The following is a 23,120-nucleotide window of genomic DNA, read 5'->3' as shown; positions in this document are numbered from 1 at the left end:
AATGGGGTTGTGGCTTAGTGGTTAAATACCCCTGTATTCATTCCCTAGGTTAAATTTATTTTTTAATGGAACAAAATAAACCTAACATAAGCTACGGAGGGAAGTATGTCCCATAAGATGTCCCTATCCAAAACACCAGGTGTGGCTCAGTGGTTGAGCACATACCTAGCATGTGCAGGGCACTGGGTTCAATCCTCAGCACCACATTAATAAATAGATAAAATAAAGGTATTGTATCCAACTACAACTAAAAGAAAAAAAAAAATTTTTTTAATTTTTTTTGTCCCTATCCATATCCTAAGCCCTAGAATTTGTAAATGTGGTAACTTACATAGTAAAATGGATTTTTCAGATATAACTAAATTAAATATCATGAGATGGGAAGACTATTCTGGATTATCTGGGTGGACTCAATATTCTCACAAAGTGAAAGAAGGAGGCAGGAGAATGAGAGGAGATGTAATGACAGTGAGTGATATGATCCCTGGCTAGAGGGCAGACATAGCCAAAGAATGTGAATACCTACTATAAGCTGGGAAAGAGGAGAAAACAAACTATCCCCAAGAGCCTTCAGAAAGGAATTCAGCCCTATCCACACCACTTTTTGCTTTTAACCCAATGAGACTATTTTGGACTTCTGACCTCCACAATGTTAAGACAATAAATATGTGTCATTTTAAGACACCAACTTTGGGGTAAATTGTTATAGCAGCCATTGGAAACTAATACGATTACTTTAAGCAAGCTTTATTTGGCATTTAGTACTTCAGAATCTTGAAACCCCTCAGGGTCATCATGATTCCTAGTGAACTGTAAGTAAATAGACATGCTGGTTAATGAGGTTATTCAGAAGGCTGAATGAGCCAGTTGTTATTACAGAAGCTGCATAAGTACTAATCAGGACAAAATAAGATTAAATTAGGAAATGTTTCCTAAAGGAAGTGAGTTGTTAGCTGAACTTTCAAAGATAGCAGAGTACTCTTAAAAAGGAAACAGAAGAGACTTCAAGAAGAACTGTAAATATAAGAGTAGGGAGAATGGGCAATTACTGGTGACTAGAACTACATATGTTTATAAAGGAAGCAAGATAATATTATCAGAACAATGTTTTGAATTATTTTATTTTTATCTAAAGACTCTGTAAAAATATAATAATCCACAAGATTTTGGAAAATATGTTTATATGAGTCTATTGGAACTGATTATTGATTAGCTTCCTATTTCTCTGGAAAGGAGAGGATTCCTAGATTGAAACCAAACCAAACAATGTAGAGAAGTAAGTACAATAAAATATAGGTGTCTCTTTCCTGGAATGTAATAGTGGAGGTGAGATTAGTGGTGAGGAAAATAATTTATAAGAAGCAGTGTGTTAAAAGGGAAGGAACACAAATTTTGACATGAAACAGGTCCAGTTTAAATTCCAACTTTACATTTATTGATCATGTGACAACAAAAATGTTTGTTCTTCACTTCCTTATTTGTAAAATATCTCATTTATATGGCAAGCATTACGTGAGATTTTTGACACATAAATAGTCCCAAAGCATCAAAGAGTAATTTTAATTACTTCCCAATTTTGCCTTGGGAAGGAAATTTTTTAAGACTTGGAGGATTTCTTTAGTGTGAGTCTGTGAGGATGTATACTTGTGGGTGGGTGGGTGGGGTGGGGAATGGAGATAATTTTAGGTGGTAGAGCTAAATGCCTCTAGCAGAACCAAACTCCATGAGAAAAAATACTCCTTACATTTAAAAGACAGTTCATGGGTTGTCTCCTTAAAAGAGAGATAATTCACAATTTTTACGAGGAAATTTTAAAGTCAGAGATAAACTGCTCAGAAAGACAAAATTAATAGCCATGGAGGTGGTTGGTAGTGGAACGAGACTCACCATTCCTGTCTCTTGAACTCTTTCCCTCTATGGTAATGTTCTCAACCATCAGGTCTCTTCGTGTTCTTAAGCTACTTATTTATTTTACTTTGGCAGAACTTTCTTGTTACAATGAAATTCAGAAGATAAAATGAGGTAACATAATTTGGTAAGCCTTTTCTGTTATTTCCACAATAACTGAACCTATGTCTTAATCAAGAGAAGCTCTGTTAAACGGCATAAATGAATTATGATAGTAATGCAGAGATTTCACCTATTATATTTGCAAATTTCAGAGAAACAGGAGCAAAAAATAATAATATTTTGAAGATATGAAACTTTTGTTTCTAATAGAAATGTTTTATAACATTGTATTTTTAAAATCAGTTGAGGTCACAAAAAATATAGGGCATTTTCCCTCAACACATATAATTGCAGTGAGGATTTAAGTCAGAACTGCTTAGATGATATTTTGATGTCCCTTACTTATAAGTTCTAAATTCTAAGCTAAGTGATTTAACTTCTGAACATGTCTTATCATTTGTAAAGCTGAGATAATACTTCCCATGCAGTGTTATTATTAAAAATAAATACCACACAACCTCTAATCAATCACATCATACTTAGTATTTCTCAAGATTGTCCATTATTCTTTAACCCCACTTTTCTTTCAGCTCACAATGTTCCGAGAGTTTTCCAACAGTCCCCTAGCTTCCAGTATATAACCCATTCTTAGTCATTTTCTACTTTGTAACTACTAAAATATAACCTTAATGATGTCATTTTCAAACTTAAAGCCCTCTAGTGTCTGTTGGCTACCCTCAGGATAGTATCCAATACCAATCTCAGCCATCAAATCCCTACAAGATTTGATCCCTCTTACCTGTCCACTCTTGTCCCTGCTCTCCCTTTCCCCACATCTCTGCATGCCCCACTCTAGCCATAAGGAACTGCATGCAGATTCTTCAAAAATTCACTCTTGCTTCTAGGCCTGTGCCCATATAGTTTTCTGCCTCCTTGACTTCTATTCATCCTTCAGGTCTCTCCTTAAGTAGCATCTTCTCCAGCATGCTTTCTCTGATAGGATTAAATATTCTAACCAATTTTTCCTCACTACCCCACTGTGGTTGTAATGGCACTCTATTTTAACCACATACTTGTCTGACTCTATCACTATAATCCTTGAGACAGAACTGTTTTGTTCACCCTGTGTACCTTATTCCTAGAAAGAATGACACATATTCTCAATGTTATTTAAATTACAATATTATTTAAATGACAATACATATTACTTTCTTTAATGCACTTTCTCCCTCAATAGTTTTAACCATGTTATTCCATTTCTCTGAAACTTTCAATGGTTCCCTATTTCCTACCTTATAAAGTTTAAATTCCTCTGCCTGACTTTTTCAGTCTCTCACAATCTGTCCCTCATACTAAATTTCCAGTCTTATTACCCAAATATTCCCTAGTAGATGCCCTTTTTTAATGGTCTGATAAATACACCTGTACCTTGGCTCATTCTGTTTCCTTCTCTTGGCATAGATTCCTTTCCCCTTATGATTTCTAAAAAATATTTAACCATCCTTTAAATACCTTCTTATGAAACCATCTTTGACTTCTTTGCTACATTTCTTTACATGTTTTGCCTTCACAAATTTAGATTTTTCAAATAAGAAGAGACTTTAAAATAGACTGGTCTTACTCTCTTGTTTTGCATGATATGTACTTGGAATTACTTCTAGCACAGTACCAGGTTTAGAAGAGATGCTCAACAACTAGTCAATTGATTTTGAAATATTATGTCCCATCTAATATAAATACACATATGTAAAAAATAGTTATAGTTGTTGGAAATATGTAGACATTAGTTTGAGATGACAGAATAGGAAAAAAAATTCAAATTTCATAAGATTTAGAAAATGGTTAATATATTAAGTAAATGAGGTGGTGTTATAATAAGGTTAAGACATCTCAGTTGTTCAACCTGAATTTATCTAACTTAACCAATGAGGGCTTTTTAAAACAGTTTAGGTACAAAGATTGTTCACTCCCAAATTATTTTGTATTACTGCAAAGTTCAGTTAACCTACTCTAGTTAGATTCCTTTAAATGATATTCAGAACACGATGGCAAAGAAGAGACAATCAGTTCTCTATTATTCTTTTAAAGACATTCTTTCCTCTACTTCTTTTCCCACTGTCCCTCCCAGTATATTTCCTTTAAAGAATTTATATCACCTTTTAACTTCTTTAAGGTTAGTTACATGTATCAATGAGGTATATTACAAGGATTGCCAAAATGTACTATTTCTGATCTTTTCTAATAGACATTTTCTTTGATACTTTTCCCCCCAAATAAGAGTTAGCAAAACATAAGACTATTTTTTAAAAGAACTTGCTTTTCAAATAAATACATTGTACTTTATGAATATCATACTTTATGGCTAAAAGTTGAAAACCACTAAATGAGGCCAGAATTTCCTCTTTTATTTTGTAGCAGGCCTAATCAAATTCTGACCATTGCCTAACCTGCAGCATGGGCACTAGTAGAAAGATTCCTGGAAAAGATGCAGGATATCAGGAGAATATTTTCTAGCTATTTCTGTAATCAATAACCCGAAGTATTATCAAAACAATTTTTCTAGCATATGACCTGTTTGAGGGCAGGGACCATAATTTATCTGATTTTACATCCTAAGTGCTTATCATAGTATCTGGTACATAGTAGATATTCACAAATCTCTATGAATAGAATGAGTGAATTAATTAGTATAAGGACTCTGCCCAGTAGGGTACCTCACAGTTTAAGATAGAAACAGCAGAGACAGTAGTTGTTATCAACATTATAATTATTTATTGAATAACTAATTTTACTTGGCGAAATATTATAAGGAGAATCAACACTATTCTTGCTCTTTCTGGATAAAATATCATTTAAAAAGGAAAAAAAGATTTATTCATACAGCAAATTTTTATTAAACATTGCTTTGTAGTAGTACTGGTCTCAGCATATAATGGCAAATATGGCAAAAACAGAAACTCCTGCCCTTAGGGAACTTACATTTAAATGGGATAGACAAAAGGAGCTATATCACACATAGAGATATAATATATAATCATCCTACTGGTGTTAATGAAGTAAGTATAGATAGGGATATGAAGTGGGAAAGTATTGACATTTTAGGTAAGACAGACAGGGAAGGTCTCATAGAGGTAATGAATATGACAGGAGAGACAGGTAGTGTTGTATGTGGAAGCAGTGATCCACTTCTGCACATAGCAATCACTATTGGGTCTCTCTATGATTATGCTCCAGTCCCTGGGGTTCTGTACAAGCATTATGTCTGAATAGCCCCCTGGTTTTTGTGTGCTTGCAGGACTGGGAATTGAACCCAGGGGCCCTCTACTACTGAGCTACATGTCTACCACTTTATATTTTTTTGAGACAGGGTCTCACTAAGTTGTCTTGATTGGCCTCAAACTTGCATTCCTCCTGTCTCAACCTTTCCAATAGCTGGGATCACACTCATGGATCACACATTCTGTGCCCCACTGCGCCAGCTGTTTTTAATCGTAAGAATGTTGAAAGGATGGCTGTGGATTCAAGCCAAAACAAAAAAGGTGCTTGAACTAATGTTGGTGGGAGGTTACAAAGCCACTTTTTCTAATTTCAACTTTTTAAATTTCAACTCATACATCCAAATGATAGAAGATGCTTTATGAAATTAGTATAAAATATAATTAGAAAAGGATGCAGCAGAAAAAAAAAAGCAAATGAACATGAAAATTAGAAAGAGATTAGTGAAAGGAGAGAAAGAAAAAAGAACAATACAAAGGCCCAGAGTTGTCTTTTGGACACATAAAATAATGATTGTGGAATTAGGCAGGTATGTGCGCAAGCATGCAAGCATGGTAAGGTACTTGCCTTGGTGCCCTACAGATTGAATTGTGTCCTGCACTCTGCCCATCTCAGCACTGGCACTATCTCAGAAGGTGGTCTTATATGCAAATAGGGTTACTGCAGATACAATTAAGAATAAGAGGTCATACTAGAGTAGGGTGCCCCCCCCTTCAATAAGTAGTGCTCTTATAAGAAAGAGAAATTTGAACACAAACAGGGAGAACATCCTGCGAAACTTGTGGTTATGCTGCCAGAAGTCAAAGAACTACAAGCTAGAAGAGCCCTGGAAGAGAACCTTTCCAAGTGCCTTCAGAGGGAGCACCCCCTACTCACACTTTGACTTCTTGCATCCAGAACTCCAGACAATAATTTCCTTGTTTTAAACCACTACTGTGGTTGTTACAGCAGTCCCAGGAAACTAATTAAGCATGTAAGATGATTTTAAGGCAAACAGGAACAGCATTCTCGAACCATAAGAGTGAAGTGCCTGACTTACACATTAGAAAAATCCAATTCTTTGACTTCTGCAAATTGTATTTCTCAGTTTTACCAATACTTCTCTATAATTATCATGTTGCAATTTTTTGTTTTAGAAAAATCACATAAAATCTCCCTACTTAGCAGATGAAGGGCCCCTTCTGATTTGTAAGCTTGTAATATAAGTCATACAAGCAATAACATACAAGGGTGAGCCGATAACGACGAAAAACCCTTTTCAACATCTATCTGATCAAAGGGGTAAAAGTTGAAAGGAGAACGAAATCTAGACTCAGTTGTTCTCCCACAGGTTGTAGAGCTGACTGTCCCTTTGCCTTGCAAGACTGCGGTCGCTAAAGCCTCCGGATAGTGTCCAGATTCGTCTTCCCAGTCACTGGGGGGGTGGGGCGGGGGTGTCAGAGCAAGACCAGGGGGAAAAGAAATCAAAGGTTTCTTTTGGCCTCCACCCTCCAGGGCAGCAGACCCAAAAGCTGTGCGCATGCCTAGTCTCGAGGGCGCCCTCCAAGGGGAGCGTCCCTGCTCAAGGCCTCCCGGAGACCCAGGGGATGTCAGGAACCCGCGGCGGCGGCGTCCAGGACAACTGAGCATCGTGGGTTAGCTTAGCTTATTTTCAGGCCTGAAAATGTTCTTCCTCCCGCTCAAAACGAGCGGGGCGGAGCTGGCACTTCCCGGAGGGGTGGAGCCCGACGGCACCCTTGTTTGAGGGCCCTACAAGGGCCCTTCGGGGAGTGGAGGCCGCGATGTTCAGAGAGGGAGAGCGACACGCTCTCTGGTCAGCGTACTCAGCTGCCAGAACCCGTTTTTTGGCCAGCCACAGCTAGGGCAACCTCAACTGTCCCAGTGCCATGCCAGCTGATGTTAAGTACCTGCCCAGCGCCCGCCCCCGCTGCGTGCCCACGGGCGTCCTGGGGTATCCCTATAAGAGCCGGCCTCATCCGCCAACACGTGCATTCCAGCTCCATTTCAGCGTCCGCTTTGCTTTCCACTACCCCTCCCGAGTCTGAGGCGGCTGGCTCAGCCTCTTCTCAGGGGAACTCTGGCTAGAGCAGCCAGCCGGTCGTCCTATAACGAATGCAGCCCGAATTCCGAGTGTGAGGTATAGGTGAGAACGCCAGCCTGGGGTAAATCACCTAGTAGCAGTTCGAGCTTAGTATCTCCGTGCCCAGCCTTCTGCGGGCCTACCAGCCTCAGCCCCTCAGACGGCCGCCATCAAGCTTCGCTGCGGCTATAGCCGGTGCGCAAACACGCCCACCCGCGCACTCGGGCTCACTAGCGGCGCGAAGGAGGGGAAAAAAAAGCGGCACTGAGCATGCTCAGTGGGGAGGGCGGGGCTCTCCGGGCCGCGCGTCTAGGCCGGCGCTCCTCAGGACGGCTCGGCGCCTCCGCCGCCCGCCCGCCCGCCCCTCGGAGCCGCGCCCGCCGCAGGCTGCGCCCTGCCGCCCCGCCCCGCCCCGCCCCCCGCCGCTCGTCCCCGCCGCGGCCGCGCCGCCTGCAGCAGCAGCAGCTGCTCCTCCCTGGCGGCTGCCCCCCGCGGGTCCCTCCCTGGCTGCTGGAGACTCGGAGATAGAGGGAGGACACTGCCGTGCCGCCCGCACCAGAGACCTTCGCCTCGCCCTGTCGGTCCTCACCCTCTGGTAGGAACATGGGTAAGTCATCCTTTCCCCCGTCATCGCCTGACATTTTTCTCTTTCTCAGTATGCTGCAGGGTGGGAAGCATTTCTCGCGCAAAGTTGCCGAATTTCTCTATTCCACGGTTGCGAGGCGGTGGCTCTTCCCCTGGGGAGAGTCGGCGCACGCGGAACGCACGCCGGCTGCTGGACAGGGAGGGTCCCGAGCCGGGGTGGGGTCGGCTGCGGGGCCGGACCGCCGCCCGGCTCCCGGCACTCGCTCCTTGCCTCCCCTCCTCCATTCTTCCTGCCGGTGCCGGCACGAAGGAGCAGCTTAACGGGCTCACATCCTCTGCCCCAGCCCGGTTGCTCCGGAGGCCGCCCGCTTCCTTGCTCCCGCGTCGGCCCGGCTCGAGGCTCCTATCCGACCGCGAGAAAAGACCACTTGGTGTAACTTCCTTCCCTGTCAGTGCGACCTCTCCCCATCTTGGGAACTGCTCATCCCGGGGCGGGGAAGTGGAAGCAAGTAGTTTAGGGATGAATTTACAACCTGCTCGGAAAATATTTTCCTTGGGGGGAGAGCGGACAGCTTCATAGTTTGAAATGATGACTTGTCAGAGGCCATGAGGAAGGTGAGGCAGGGTAGAGGCGCTAGCTGTTGAATTAGTGTTAGATGACTACAGTGTTCAATCTTTCTCTCCTGGAGCGGTTTTTCTTGGTTTCTTAGCCTGTCTACTGTAGCAGGAAACTGCGCCCTGTAACATATTGTTACTGAATTTACATGCTAGTTATTCGTTCCCAGCTTCCCCTGCCCAAATCTGCATAATCTGATTTTAGTTCCTTTATATTTATAGTTAATCTCAAAGAGATTGGTTTGGACGAGATATTTCAAAGCAAATATGTTTTATAAAACTATACATAATTTAACACAAAAAATTTTCATCATGTATTGCTTAACTGTTCGGTAATTACAGAAACGTCTGATGCATTCTGCAATGTAATTAAGAGTTGAAAGTTTCTTTTAATAGTAGGAACTTGGAATACCTCGCTTCTACATGTTCTCCAGCTTGCTTCTACTCCTGTCTATCATAATTTCCTCTTTTTAAAATTTACTCCATTGGCATCAGTCCACTTGGACTTTTCCCACTCCTTCCTTATATTTTAGGTTTGAGATGAGTGTGGCCCTTTCATCTGTCAATACAGTGCTCAACATGTCCAGAGTTAGGTCATGACAACTCAGAACCTTCAAGGAAGTCTCTAAAAATCTAGAAATGGTGTCCTGGAGCTTCCTGGAAAAGCAAGTGGTCCAAGCTCTGATTCAGACCTTTGGCCATAGAGTGGGAAGGAGACAGACAGTGTTGCAGGGTGTATGAATGAAAAATGCTCTAAAACCCTGAATTTTATTTTCAGTTTTCCTTTTAATGTATTATTAATATGCTGAACAGATTTCAGTAAAAATGTGATGGCCCATTTATACATGTCTGTCTTTTTTCCAGGAGCAGAATTTTTAATGAATATTAAATCAGATTATTAAACATACTATGTTTTTCTTTTAAACATACAGGACCCAAGTTTTGCCTGTAAAATCTTTCCATATTCTAAAGTGAGCTTTAAAAATCCATTTAATTAAAAGATAAATGTTGAAACATTACTTTTTGGTGGGAAAAATATCTGATTTTGTTGCAGAACTGGTGGATAAAAATACATGAAACAAATGAAAATTATCTACTTAAAAGTAATCTTGAAATTGTTGAATACTGTTGTTTATTTTAAAATAATAAAGGGCCAAATAGAAATCCATCTCTTATTTTGAAGAATTGGATAGATTAATCTCATTCCTCATAGTATCTGTACCTTGTTAGAAAATTTTTAGTACTTACATAATCTACCTAGAAATGGAGTTATGGGTGTGTGTGTTATGCATTTAGTCTTGAGTTCCAGAATATGAAAATAATATCTTTTTAATTTTTGTGTCTCCTACAGTGCTTTTTACTTAGTAGATATTCAGTAAATCTTTGGCAAATTAGTTCTTAAAACCACCTATTATTTCTAACTTTTAAACCTGAAAGTATAGGCTGGGAACAAACATTTGGGTTGGTAGATATTATGAAGGTATAGAAGAAACAGGTATTTAGAAATAACATTGTAGTGTTGCCTCTCCAGATAAAAAGGTTGGGTTGTATTACAGGCTTTGGATTAACCTCAGGCAACCATCTCCTTCTAAACATTTTCAGTGGTAATGTGGTTTGGTGTATGATCAGTGGCACATACAATATAATAAAATTGGAATCTTGGAAAGCAATTTTATATCTGAGCCAAGGAAGTTGTTACAATAATCCATAAGATAACTGGTTAATGATAGGGGGAAAATTGCTTTTTAGTTATCTTCTCGAAGAAAGTGAAGTTTTTTTAAAAAGATTCTTTTTTTTTTTAAAGAGAGAGTGAGAGGAGAGAGAGAGAGAGAGAATTTTTAATATTTATTTTTTAGTTCTCGGCGGACACAACATCTTTGTTGGTATGTGGTGCTGAGGATCGAACCCGGGTCGCATGCATGACATACGAGTGCGCTACCGCTTGAGCGAGCCACATCCCCAGCCCCTAAAAAGATTCTTATGGGAGTGATTTTCTCCACAGGAAAGTAAAGGATAAACTGTATAAACTTGTGGACCACAGCTATTTTTGTATACATTTTATTATAAGCTTAACATATTATTTATTAAATATAAATTGTATGCAGTGTTTTGTAAGAGGACAAAAATGAAAAGGACATTCATGTTTCAGGTTTCTTATAATCCTAACAGGAACAATATGACAAATACACAAATAATTATAATAACGAATAAAGGTATGAGTGATATAAAAGGCCTTTGCATAAATTACAGATTTGAGGGATAGAGAAGAGGTCTTAGGGAAATATTATTTTAACCAAAGATCAGTTATGTTTCTGAAAAGTAGATAAGAGTCTGTTAATTGGGATGGAGAAGGGAGAGAAATAACATGAACATAAGGAAACATTTGAGGAATTTCTGGGATATTATTAAATAGCTATGTTTGGCCAGAACAAAATATAAGGAAATAATGGTTAACAGAGATGGAAAAATATTAATATATAACAACCAGATAATATGAGATCTTAAAGGCCAAACTGAAGAAGAGTTTGGACTTAAATCATTTTTATGCAGTAAAATGTTGCACTTTATAGGGAGTAGTATATACTTTTTTCTTGCCTGAGAATACTTTGTAGTTTCACTATAGTGCTTACACTTATTTCTTTGACATTCTACTTAGGTCTTTATAACTTAGCATAGTACATTTTTTCCCTCTTTTTTAATAATATCTGTCATTGGGAATTATTTTCCAGTTTGAGTTTTGGAGGGAGCAAAAAACATTCGAACCATTGCAATTACAAAGTATTATTTTGATTCTAAAATTCTATGACTATTTGAAACTCAAGTTTGAAATATACTTAGTATCATTGATGTCATAAGATTCATCTCAATATAACTTGTTTTTTTCTCTTTATTATTCAAATGCTAATCTACTTGATGCTGCAGTGTAAGGGTTTAAGATAATTTGTTAGCTTTGTCTAAATAAATGCCCAAAAAGTAATTTACTCTGCTGGTTAAGATACAGATGCTGGATTCAAACTGCAGAGTAATATAATTTCTTCCATGCATCTATTTATACAGTTGTTACTACAAGCATTCCAGGAGTTAAAACCAAGGACTATAGTGATAAAAGGAGGTGGTTAAATTGAGCTGCTAGCTATGATTAGCTGTACTTGTAAATTCCAAAGTCCTTCTGATGATTTTTTTCAGTTTTTCACAGAGTGATTATAGGGAATGGAATGTATGTATGTATCTATCTATCTGGGCTATTCTTTTTACTTAGCAAATTATTAGACATCTCTGCATGTATTAATTGTATAATTTTAAATAATGATAACCAGAGGTGTGCTGGTAAATGTTTAACCAAAAGCCCTTCTCCAGAAACACCAAATTTGTGGTGGCTGTGAATTTCCTGTGTTGTAAATATTCCCACCATTGCAGATTTCAAGCTACCAAAATGGTGTCAACAAGTATAGAATTGGGAAGAGATCAGATGCAGCACATCATTATGTAGTATGTCTTCTGTATAGACATAATCTAATGAGAGTAGATAATAGCAAAATGTAAAGTAATTAAGTAATGATGGTTTTGAATATAACCTGTTTTAATGTAACTCATTTAAAGTATATACTTTTAAATAATAACTTTTAATAAATATCTCATAAAATTCCTAAAAATTTAATAATCATTATCTCATGGGCTAGTGCAGGAGGTGCCAGTACACCATTGAGTTAGTAATTACCATTTATTAAGAATTATTAATATCAGTTATCATGCTCCAAATTTAATTTTAATCTTTTTAACAGTTTTAGGAATTGAGTGACTCTCCCCACTTTACTGATTCAAAGAAACAAATATTTTTCCAAGGGGATAAATCCTCAAAAACCTAATACTCTTTTTCAAGTTTTAGCTTATATAAAAATCACCTGGAAAACTTATTAAAAAAATATGGGGTCTATCCTCAAAAACTTGGATTCAATATGTGGGATAGACTAAGAATTTGCATTGTTAGGAGGTTCTCAGGTGGTGTTGCACCAGGAATAACAGTAACCTACCAGGCAACTGCTGTCACACTTTTTCCAGAGTCAGATGGTAAGTTTTTAGGCTTTGTAGGCCAAGAAGCAAAAATCAAGGGTATTATACAAAAAGAGAAAATATATGGTGAGAGAAAACAAATATCCACAAATATTTGACCATATACAAAAATAATAGTATTAATTGAACAAAGTTTAGTTTATTATAATGTAAAATGAAAAGACTAGAATGCCTTTGGGGGAGGATAACATTTCACTTATTGTGGTTCAAAGATATCATCAGAAGGTAGTCATTTGTTAATGAAGGTTTATAATTCAATTTTATGAATTTTGTCTTTGAAGCATTTTTTCACAGATACATACTGCAATTACATTTAATTAATTAACTGATTTATTTATTTATTGTGTGTATTTGGTGAGCTGAGGGCTTGAACCTGCTAGGCAAGCTATACTACTGAGCTACATCACCAGACCTACATATTCATGAGCATATTCATTTGATAGAAGGCATTTATCAAATTCTTTTAGATTCTTCTCTTGATATTTGCTATATAATATGCCGATTAACCACTTCTAATTGAAGACTAGGTGGGAGCTCCTCAATTGGAATGTTAAATGGATTTTGAAATATGTATATTTCCTTTGTACTTGTAGTGAGGTTTGAAAAGGAATCCTGGAACTGTAATTTAAGCTTGCTAAGTATATCCATTGAAACTTTGTGTATGCATGACAAAACAGACAAATTGTTACTTAGTTTGAACAGTGTTATCAAAATTACTATCAGGGTATATAGTTCTTATATATAAGCACGATTTCTCCTTGACTATAGGTCCGATTCATTAGGAAACGTTATCAAATCTGTAGCAATATCTAATTTTCAAATATATTTATTGTTTGATACTAGTGGTTGAAGGCATTTCTTTTTGTTCAGAAAATTTTGTTTGTATATAAGCTCAGAAAATCACAGTAAAGCTCTATAACTACTAACTGTTAGGCCATTACATGATAAAGCAGGTCAGGATATTCAGTTTCTATTTCTGATGAATATGCATAGAACCGACTGCAGTTAAATCTGTGTGGACAAGTAAAGTTCATTGGTGATAGATAGTACTAGTTCAATGATACGTGATAGATTAAAATATTTTCCCAATAACAAGCATATTGATGAGTTATTGAATGAAGAACCATAGACTTTAAACACCTAACATTTTCACCAACTGTAAATTTATTTAGCTAGCCTCTCTCTGTTTCTCACATATTTTTGCCGTTATCAGTTGTAACACATCTTAGCGGATTCCACTTCAGGTTAAACTGAAATAGTATTTGCTGAACTTTGAAATATTTTTGCCTATTAATATTCTGCGTATACTCTCCATGGAGACAATTTCTTCAGTTGCTTGGAATTGACTTCTTGAAAATATAGCTAATATCACTAGTATCTGTCAACTCACAAGGAACCAGGGAAAACCTCTTGAAATAGTTTGCCTTGTTTTTATAGTTACATGTTGATATTGTTTCTGGTGTCCTCACCTTAAATAGTTAGTCTTCTTGAAAAGCATTCTTTAAAAAGTTTATTTTCTCTAGAAATATTTATTTGCTGTAGTCAAGTATAATTTAATTAGCTCATCATAATGAAAAGTTCCGTTGCTAGCATAATAAATGAGACACTCTGAAACTTCATAGCTTCATTTTCATTTTTTCAATTTTTTTTTGTACTGGGGATTTAATCCAGGGGTGCTTTACCACTGAGTCACATTCCCAACCCTTTTTATGTTTTGAAATAAGGTCTCACTAAGTTGCTTAGGGTCTCACTAAGTTCCTGATTTTATAATCCTCCTTCCTCAGCTTCTCCAGTTGCTGGGATTAAAAGCATGTGCCACCATACTTGTTCATTATTCAGTTTTGTAAAGAAATTTTGCTGTGATGAGATACTTTGTTTTATATTTCCTCATTTCTCTTATGACTACATTCCTGTGTGTAGGGAATGTGATCAATACTTAATCTAGTTAAAAATGATGTATATTGCATTTTCCCAGTATAGCTACAGTAACTACAGTGTCGTTGAATAATAGATTGGCTTCCCATCCAACCCAATAGCAAAATAATCCAGACACCATTTTAAATGTCTTTGAAGCTTGACATTTGAAGTAAAGATATTCCTTACCTTATGATGGGGTTACAATGGTTTACTGAGAGGTAACCCCATAGTAAGTTGAAAAAAGGTTTAACTAACCTACTGAATATCATAGCAACACACTTAAAATCTCTCTTTAACCTTACAATAGAGTAACTGACTAAAACTACTGCTCACTGCCACTGCCTAGCATTGAGACAGTGTTAACTAGCCTGGGAAGATTAAAATTCAAAGTATGGTTTCTGTTAAGTGCATATTGTTTCTGCATAATTATAAAGTTGAAGATTTAAATTGGAGATGATCTGAAGTCTTTTTGTTTTGATATGATGGTCAAAATGAATGTGTGGTATGACAATATAGATGGTACTTGAAATTTTGGCAAATTGTAACTATGTCACTGCAATTTGTAGTGCATCAAAAAGTATGTAAAATTATTTTTCTGGCACAACTGCCATTTATATGTTGAATACTATCAATAATGCACAAAGGAATAATTTGTATTCTAATAAAACTGTTAAGACACTGAAATTGGAATTTCATATAATTGCACATAATGACGCCACCTTTTAATTTTATTCCACCATTTATTAATGTAAAAGACATTTTTATCCACTAGTTTATAAAAACAGGTTATGTAGTTTGCCAGCCCGTTATAAAGTAATGCTATGCTGCTTCCCTTTCCCTAAGATTTTTTTACCCTGTTTTTATGTAAATGAATGTTCTGAAAAGTGACACTTGCTTTTTTAAAATTAACAAATTTGAACTAACCTAGTATAATAAAAAGAACACTAGTATAGCAGTTGGGAGATGAAGATTAAGATCCTGGGCCTCATACTGCCTTTAACTAAATGTGTGAACTCAGGGATGTCTCTTAAACTCACTGCCCCCCAGTTCCCTAATCTAGACAAAAACAGAGTCATGATGTCATTATTTGAGGCCCTGAATCATTCACTATCTCTGAAGTCCAAAAAAGCAGTGATCTGAAGATTTGGGGAAAAAAATCTAGTTTCTGACTTTTTTGAATAGCCCCAAATATGGCTTCCTAGGATCCATTCCTGTGTAGCAAAACTGATTGGAGTTGAGTAGGGAATCCCTGGGCAAGTGCATGCACACACATAATCACAAATAAGAACTCACTAATACCAAGGATTCATTCCAGTAAGTGGGTTAATAGAAAACTCTGTACACTAACATTTTTTTATTTTAGTTGTAGATGGACACAATATCTTTATTTTCATTCATTTATTTTTATGTGGTGTTGAGGATTGAACCCAGTGTTTCACAAATGTGAAGCAAGTGCTTTACCACTGAGTACAACCTCAGCCCACACTAATACTTCCTATAACCTACAAAATCAACTCATTAATACTATTTCTCTGATTCATGGAAGTATTTGAATGTACAGAAATATGAGATTTCTGTTATTGTTTCTGAATTGCTAAAGATTTAATTATATTAAAAATTGTGCTGTATATGTGTAATAAGAATTGTAATGCATTCTGCTGTCATTTATTTTTTAAAACACCAATTAAAAATTGTGGTAAAATTGGAACTTATCACTTTTTGAAAATTACTTTTTTATTTGACAGAATTCAAGATTTATGGCAAAAATTCACAGCTAAGTAGGATCAGAAGAGCACTTTTTCAGACTGAGAAAGGATAGCTGCAAAATTCACATCATCCATAGGGTAAAAAGCTGACTGCTTCCCTACACATTGAAAACAAGGCAGATGTCTGCTCTTGAACCACTTTTATTCGGCACTGTGTTAGAAAATAAATTTATTTTAAAATTAAGAGGTTGTGAAAAATCTTATAACTAGTCAACACAACTACCTATTTTATATGTATATGAACACACACATATACACTCATTTATTCATTCATTCATCAGTCATGGTTAAACTTTATTTTTAGATGACCAGAATGGTTCAAGAATTATCTAGAAGTTCAGAGAGATAAAAGAGTATCTGCTCTTTCTATAAACTGTGTAGTTTGGCATGTTACTTAAGCTCTTTATATCCTCATTTCATATGTACCCTTAAAATATTATCATTATTATTGAATAAGAACCAAAGAACATATTCCAAATAAAAAGGAAAGGATGGGGGAGCTAATCTCATAGGAAAATAATACAAATTATAATATGGAAAACTTCAAGCTCCATTATCTAATAAGAACTTCACCACTTCAAATTAAGATCTGTTGTATTTTTTCTTTTCTTAGTTTTGGTCCTTGAGCATAAACATTTTCCTAGGAGAAGTAATGGCATGGCATTTTAAAAGATCATGAGAGTACAGTAGAACTGATGGATTGTTTCTAAGGAGGATTATTTTCTTTTAAATTAGAAAGAATTTACTAACCTGTACGAATTACATAAGAATTATATAAAATTATCTAAAATAATTTCAGATAACCAGAATATTCCCTTAATTTGTGATATCTTTCATAAGAGGGGAAAAATCCCAGGAATCATTGTACTTTCACACACAAAAAAAATTTGCTTTTAAAGCTGTGGAAAACCCATACCATCTTTTTTGTGGGGTGGGCATAGTATACTTGGGATTGAACTCAGGGGCACTCAACCACTGAGCCACATCTCCAGTCCTATTTTGTATTTTATTTAGAGATAGGGTCTCACTTAGTTGCTTAGTGCCTTGCTTTTGCTGGCTGGCTTTGAACTCAAGATCCTCTTGCCTCAGCCTCTTGAGCCACTGGCATTACAGACATGGGCCACTGTCCCCTGCCAACCCATATCCTCTTAAAGTATTATTTTTAAACAAATTTGTTATATTTTAGAAACTGTTTTCTTTCACCCTTTTGAAAATATTCCTGTTTGAAGATTTCTCAGATAATCCCAATATCAGAGATGGAACTGATCATTATAAAAGAGCAAAATTTATGTTGATCTATATCTTTATATACACACATATATCATATGCTTCATTGAAACATTGATTTTTTTCTTTAAAATTATAACTTTAGATTTTTAAAAAAGAAAAAAAAAACATATGAGTGGATTGATTTCCTTTTAATTACAAAAATGAGTTTGGGGGAAGCATGGTATGGTGTTAAGCTCCGAAGAAGGTATAACTGTCCATTGTGGCTTCTATCCAGTTCAAGAAACACAAGACTCTAACATGTTAGGCATTGCAGAAGGTGACAAAATAAATGTAGTACAAGAAGTCACATTTTCCAATTTTGAAGAACTGTAAAGTAGTATAAAAGAAATAATGTAGTATAAAGTATGTAATATGTAATTATATAAATATTATATCATAATATGAAGAGTAAATTAAAAGAAATGAATACCAGAAAAAGATAAATATCATTTCTATTCACAAAAGAGAAAATACAGACCCTTAAGAGTTTAAATAAGAGGATCATATTTACTTTTTTTTTAGCAACTAACAAAACTCCTCCAGTATATATATATACAAGTGCTCATTATTTACAATGATCTGGAATTTTTTCCCCTAGATTTTATTCTTCAGTTAAACACTTACTGAAAGCAAGAATATAGATATCCAGCATTGTATTACCTTTATGCAGAGACTGCTCTCAAATATATTTGTTATATATTTAGGTCACATATTCAGATATATAGACAGTTCTTACCTAGAACAGCTAACAAATTCATTCTTGAAAAGTTTATATCTATATAAAGCAAGATACAGGCAGTCTTTGCATTGCACAGTTCTGATCTATACAAGATCTGTGTGAGCTTCGTTTAACTGTGAAGTGCTGACTGCCTGTACAGTGGAAAGAGCCAGGACTTTGAAAACACACATCTGGATTTATCACAATTTTGGCACTTATTCTGGGCAAATTATTCAGCTTCTGAATTCAACTCTCGTCAGTTAAAATGCAAATGATGATAATAATAGTAACACCTATTTTCACAGGAAAGTAGTAGATATTGCATAAAATAATATCTACTGAGTTTTCATTTCTGTTTCTAAAGCTTTAATATAATCGATTTTGGAAAACTAGTGTTCAGAAATAAATCCAATTAAATAATATAATGCTGTTTATTGTACTATTGTTTTTCAATACTAGAGATTGAATGCAGGGGTGCTTTGTCACTGTATTACATCTCCAGTTCTTTAATTTTTCATTTTGAGACAAGGTCTAGCTTAGTTGCTGAGGGTCTTGCTAAGTTGCCAAGTCTGGTATTGAACTTGCTGTCTTCCTACCTTGCACTCCCAAGTTGCTGGGTGTGTATGCCACCACACCTGGTTTTATTGTACTGTTTTAAACAAATCATTTAGTGAATATTAAGTTATTATAGCAGATTAGATTTTCCAAAGGTGGCCACAGCAATCTCTTGTTCCACATAATCTGGAACTTGCCACCCTCCCATTGAGAGTTAGGTTCAAACTCTCCTATTGAATGTGAACACTCTTTTTACTTACTTCTGTTAAGCAGAATGCCTCAGTGTGATGCCATGTGACTTTCTTCTAATATAGGTCATAAAAGGCAATGCTTACTTCTGCTTTGTTTGTTGAACACTGGCCTGCTTAGAGCCCTGAGCAGCCTCAGTATTCTGAGGATGCCTTATTGTTAGGAAGCCAAGCCTTGTAGATAAGTGTCAAGTGTCAGATCAGCAATCCTAGTCTTCAAATCCTTCCAAGGTCAGTCACCAGACATGTGAGTGAATGAACTGTGGGATGATTCAGGTGATGCCTCAACCCCAGCTCCCAGAGTCAGCCTTTGAGACTCTTGCTTTGAGGGCCCAGACCTTGTAGATTAGAAATAAGCTATCCTCAATGTGCTCCCTGTGAATTCCTGGTTCATAGAGCCTGTGAGCATAATAAGATGGCTTGTGTTTTATGCCCATAAGTTTGGGGTGATTTGTTACGTAAGAATAGTTGGAACAGTTATAAAACCTAAAAGATAACATTTTCTCAGTAAGAAACAGATCGCTATTAAATTCATCAAAGTGAGAACTACCTGCTGAATAAATGTTTGTTGAATTTTTCTTTGGTTTCAAAGGAAAATAGCCTAATAGAGAAGTTTGCCTAATAAGTATTTCCCTATGGTTTCTTTACTTGTTCTTTAGTGTGACAATAATTCCCATTAAGGAGTATTTGACTCAGCATCCAGGGAATAAATACATCTACTTTAACATCACTGTAGGTTTCACCATAGCTTTCTGATAAATTTTACCAGTTTTTCTAATGAAGAAAAGTTTCATTTGCAATCTTAAATTAATAAAAATAGTTATCATTAAATTTATATACTTTTTATTGAAATACAAGAGCCCAATAAATCTTCTTAGGAGCAAAGGAATATCTATGCTGATCTCTCTGACTGAAAATTTAGTTATCCTTGAGTTGATTTTAATGTTTACATCTTAGAATAATAGCATTTTGGAAAAATTGTTTTAAATCATAGCTTTCCTATCACTTTCTTGGAAGATAGCAGGTTTTCTGTGTTGATTACCACTGAGTGAAATAATGCTTTGTCATAAAATTACAAAGGGATTTCAGTTATATTATGATTTCTCGAATAATAAATCTAAGGATAGGTGATCTAAATGAAGATCATCACCATGAGAAAAAAGTAGTAGGGTTGTAATAACATTGGGATTGTTTATGTGTTGAGGTTTTTTTATAAGTCTATAAATATAAACATCACATACACACAGCATGCCTCTGGAAGGATGCAGGGAAAACTTAATGCTCTTTATTTCTGGGAATGATCAGAGATATGTGAAAATAATTCTCATTTACCTTTGCATCTTAACACTGAGGGCAGTATTTGATGCTTGGTAGGCATATAGCTCATACTGTTAGATGAGTAGAAGTTTGGGATTATCTTTTCAATTTATTAATCACTTTATTCATAACATTCTTAGTCTTTCTCACATAATTCATTTTTCTAGGATGGCTTTTTATAGATCTCTATCTGTCTAGGTCCAATTAGAAGGCAAAATACACAGTGTTAGATTTATGTGTGTGTGTGTGTGTATATATACACACACACACATATATACAATCTGACAGGAAACACAAGGTTTACATGTCACAGAACAGAGTTTATCATTCACAGAGCATTTTAATGCTGGTCCCCCAACATTCAATCTCAATATTTGGCAGTGTGTTAAGAACCTGGAGTTACCCTGTATATATACCAGGGTAACAGGAGAAGGACCCTAAATTTATGACATTGGAAGCTTATGTTGGGTTGCTGGCACTTCTGCCCAGCCAAGAAAAAAAACAACACAATCCTTATCTTATTCGGTGATTAACAAATCCTCCCTGGGGAGGAAAATGGCATCTTTAAATTTATTACCCTAAAAGTAAGCTAAAAGCAAGTTTCTAGGAAGAACAGAGGCTTTTTTTAAGTTATTTTGGAATATCTCCAGGGAGGTAGACTTATCATTAGTACAGTTTATAATTTTCCTTTGCTCAGAAAGCCCCAATCATGCAGGCATGCCAAGAAATCCAGAGAAAAATTGTTTCCCAACACACAATCATTTAAACAGGGTATATTTATAAACTTACTATGCAATAATAAGAGTAACTATAAAAGACAGCAAACTCTAAAGGTAATCTAAGCGTGAGGGAGTTTTATCTAAGGAAGGGGAAACTAACTTTTTCTTGGAAGGGCAGATTTTTCATTAAAAGATACAGTTCCAACCCTCTAGATGGCATAGAAGTCCATTAGGTTACTAGGCCAGAGCTGGTCCACAGGCATCTGACCTACAGGAACATCTCTTTGGAGAATAAGTACACTAAAGTTGATGAGTGACACACAGAGAGTTGGATATGCAGAAGTTAAGGCATCAGGAACCCAGCATACTTCTATGTACAGGTTTGGGTCAGAGCAACTCCAGGTGACCTGGTCCACAGGTATTACAGCATGTGTACTTATAAGGATATGGAGATGGTACAGGAAGCAGTGACCTGGGCTGAGGTGCAGACCTGAGCTGTCTGGAGCTCTCTTATGCAGAACCACTACCTGCTTGAAAAGTGGAAAAAATAGGTGGTGACAGCCATGGTTTGTAGGCGTTTGGCCCTGAAGAAAACCATGTAGCCTGAACAAGAAGGAGAGAGCCTTCCTATCTATTGTCCACTGTAGACAAAGCTTATTATCATGCCATCTGGCAAAGTTAAAATACATTAAGGGCCCAGCATTGTTTTTTTAGAACAGGCTTGAAGGGTGAATTTGGATCTGAGAAAGAAAGAAATTGATAACTGACATTGGTTGAATCTATTGGTTGAATTTTATTCTTTCTAAACTTAATCTGGTACATCATAGCTTTAAGTAAGGATGTTAAGTTATATTTATTTTTGTGTGAATTCTCTTTTATTTCTACCCTAAAGTATTATTCATTCTTCTTTTCACATCAGACAAGTCATATGCCAGTGCTATAACAAGGGAGACACCTCTCATACAGCAACAAGTGTGAACACCCAGTCATGCTGATGAACAGAAAAGGATCTTGACCCTAAAATTTCTTTTTACTTTCTGTAGCAATATTTTGGTATTATATTTCCTTCCTGAATTCATAAATGATGTAGTTCAGAGAGTTATTATTTTTATTAGATTATAAAAGTTCTTAATGTATTGCTTAGTATTAATATATGCTTATATTAAGTAATACATTAAAAAAACTTACAGATTCACCTGTATTAAGGAATACATTTACCTACTTTTGCATGTAATTTAGAACTGCTTGTGCATATCATTTTTCTTCATTAGCATTTGATTACCCAGAAAAGTTGGTGTTTCCTAAACTCTAAATTTTAGTGTATTTTATCTCTTCTCTGTTATTTATTGGATTACCAAGTGAGACTTTCTTACCAATCTTAATGAAATACTTTTCTGTATTTTTCCAGCTAAAGAAAGTCGCTTTATCTTGGCTTTGTATGTCAGTATTAAATTTTCTCTCCGGCAAAATATTAAAAAGTAGGGCCTTTACTTTCTTTCCTCATTACTATATATAGTTAGTCACAACTTTGAATATGTTTTGGAAAGACTCTTATTCAAAACTTTTGGAAGTCAAAGTGGATAATCCCACTTTGTTTATCTAACTTATCTAGCCTGTAAATATTCCTGTAACATTTTCAGGCAAAATTTCCTCTTACTGAAATTGTTTTATCTGTCACTTGTCTGGTTTTCCTATGCTGCCAGGCATATCCTAGAGTTTGGGGTAGAACTTGGTGATAGGATATCTTTTATCCTTGAATCCAAGTGTCAGGAACCATTGCATGGTAACCATATGCTTTTAAGTAGTATTGTAAAGGAGTAGAAGCTCACAGCTAAGATAGTCCAAGAACAATATACTAATCTAAGGAACTAAGTGAAGCTAAGAAATAAATAAAATGGGCCTGGGAGATTCAGAAACAAGGATAATCGAATAAGAAAAAAAGCCATTTTTTCTGAAATAATTCTGATAATAGAGTACTGATAATGGCAAAGTTTTATTTAGGTTGGCTTGTAGGCACATTATAGGTATAAGGAG

At 36.2% G+C, this 23,120-nt stretch overlaps 1 protein-coding gene and 1 non-coding gene across 9 annotated transcripts in view; one reads left to right on the top strand and one right to left on the bottom strand.

Moving 5' to 3' along the window:
• The first annotated feature begins 7,716 nt into the window (after positions 1 to 7,716).
• Rap1gds1 (Rap1 GTPase-GDP dissociation stimulator 1) overlaps positions 7,717 to 23,120 on the top strand; it is a 145,998-nt gene continuing 130,594 nt past the window's right edge. For all 8 annotated transcript variants that reach the window (XM_040293068.2, XM_005338562.2, XM_078021893.1 and 5 more), the window contains exon 1: positions 7,717 to 7,913. In XM_040293068.2, coding sequence (XP_040149002.2) covers positions 7,910 to 7,913 — 4 coding nt within the window. In that variant the 5' untranslated portion in view covers positions 7,717 to 7,909. The remainder of the gene's footprint in view (positions 7,914 to 23,120) is intronic.
• LOC120892668 (small nucleolar RNA U13) lies at positions 22,000 to 22,096 on the bottom strand. The gene has a single exon (XR_005737449.1). It is a non-coding gene; the product is annotated as a small nucleolar RNA U13 (small nucleolar RNA).

This window comes from Ictidomys tridecemlineatus, chromosome 9 (assembly GCF_052094955.1).
Source record: "Ictidomys tridecemlineatus isolate mIctTri1 chromosome 9, mIctTri1.hap1, whole genome shotgun sequence".
Taxonomy (NCBI): domain Eukaryota; kingdom Metazoa; phylum Chordata; class Mammalia; order Rodentia; family Sciuridae; genus Ictidomys; species Ictidomys tridecemlineatus.
The sequence above is the reverse complement of the archived record's forward strand: the minus strand, read 5'-3'. Positions and strand labels throughout refer to the sequence as shown.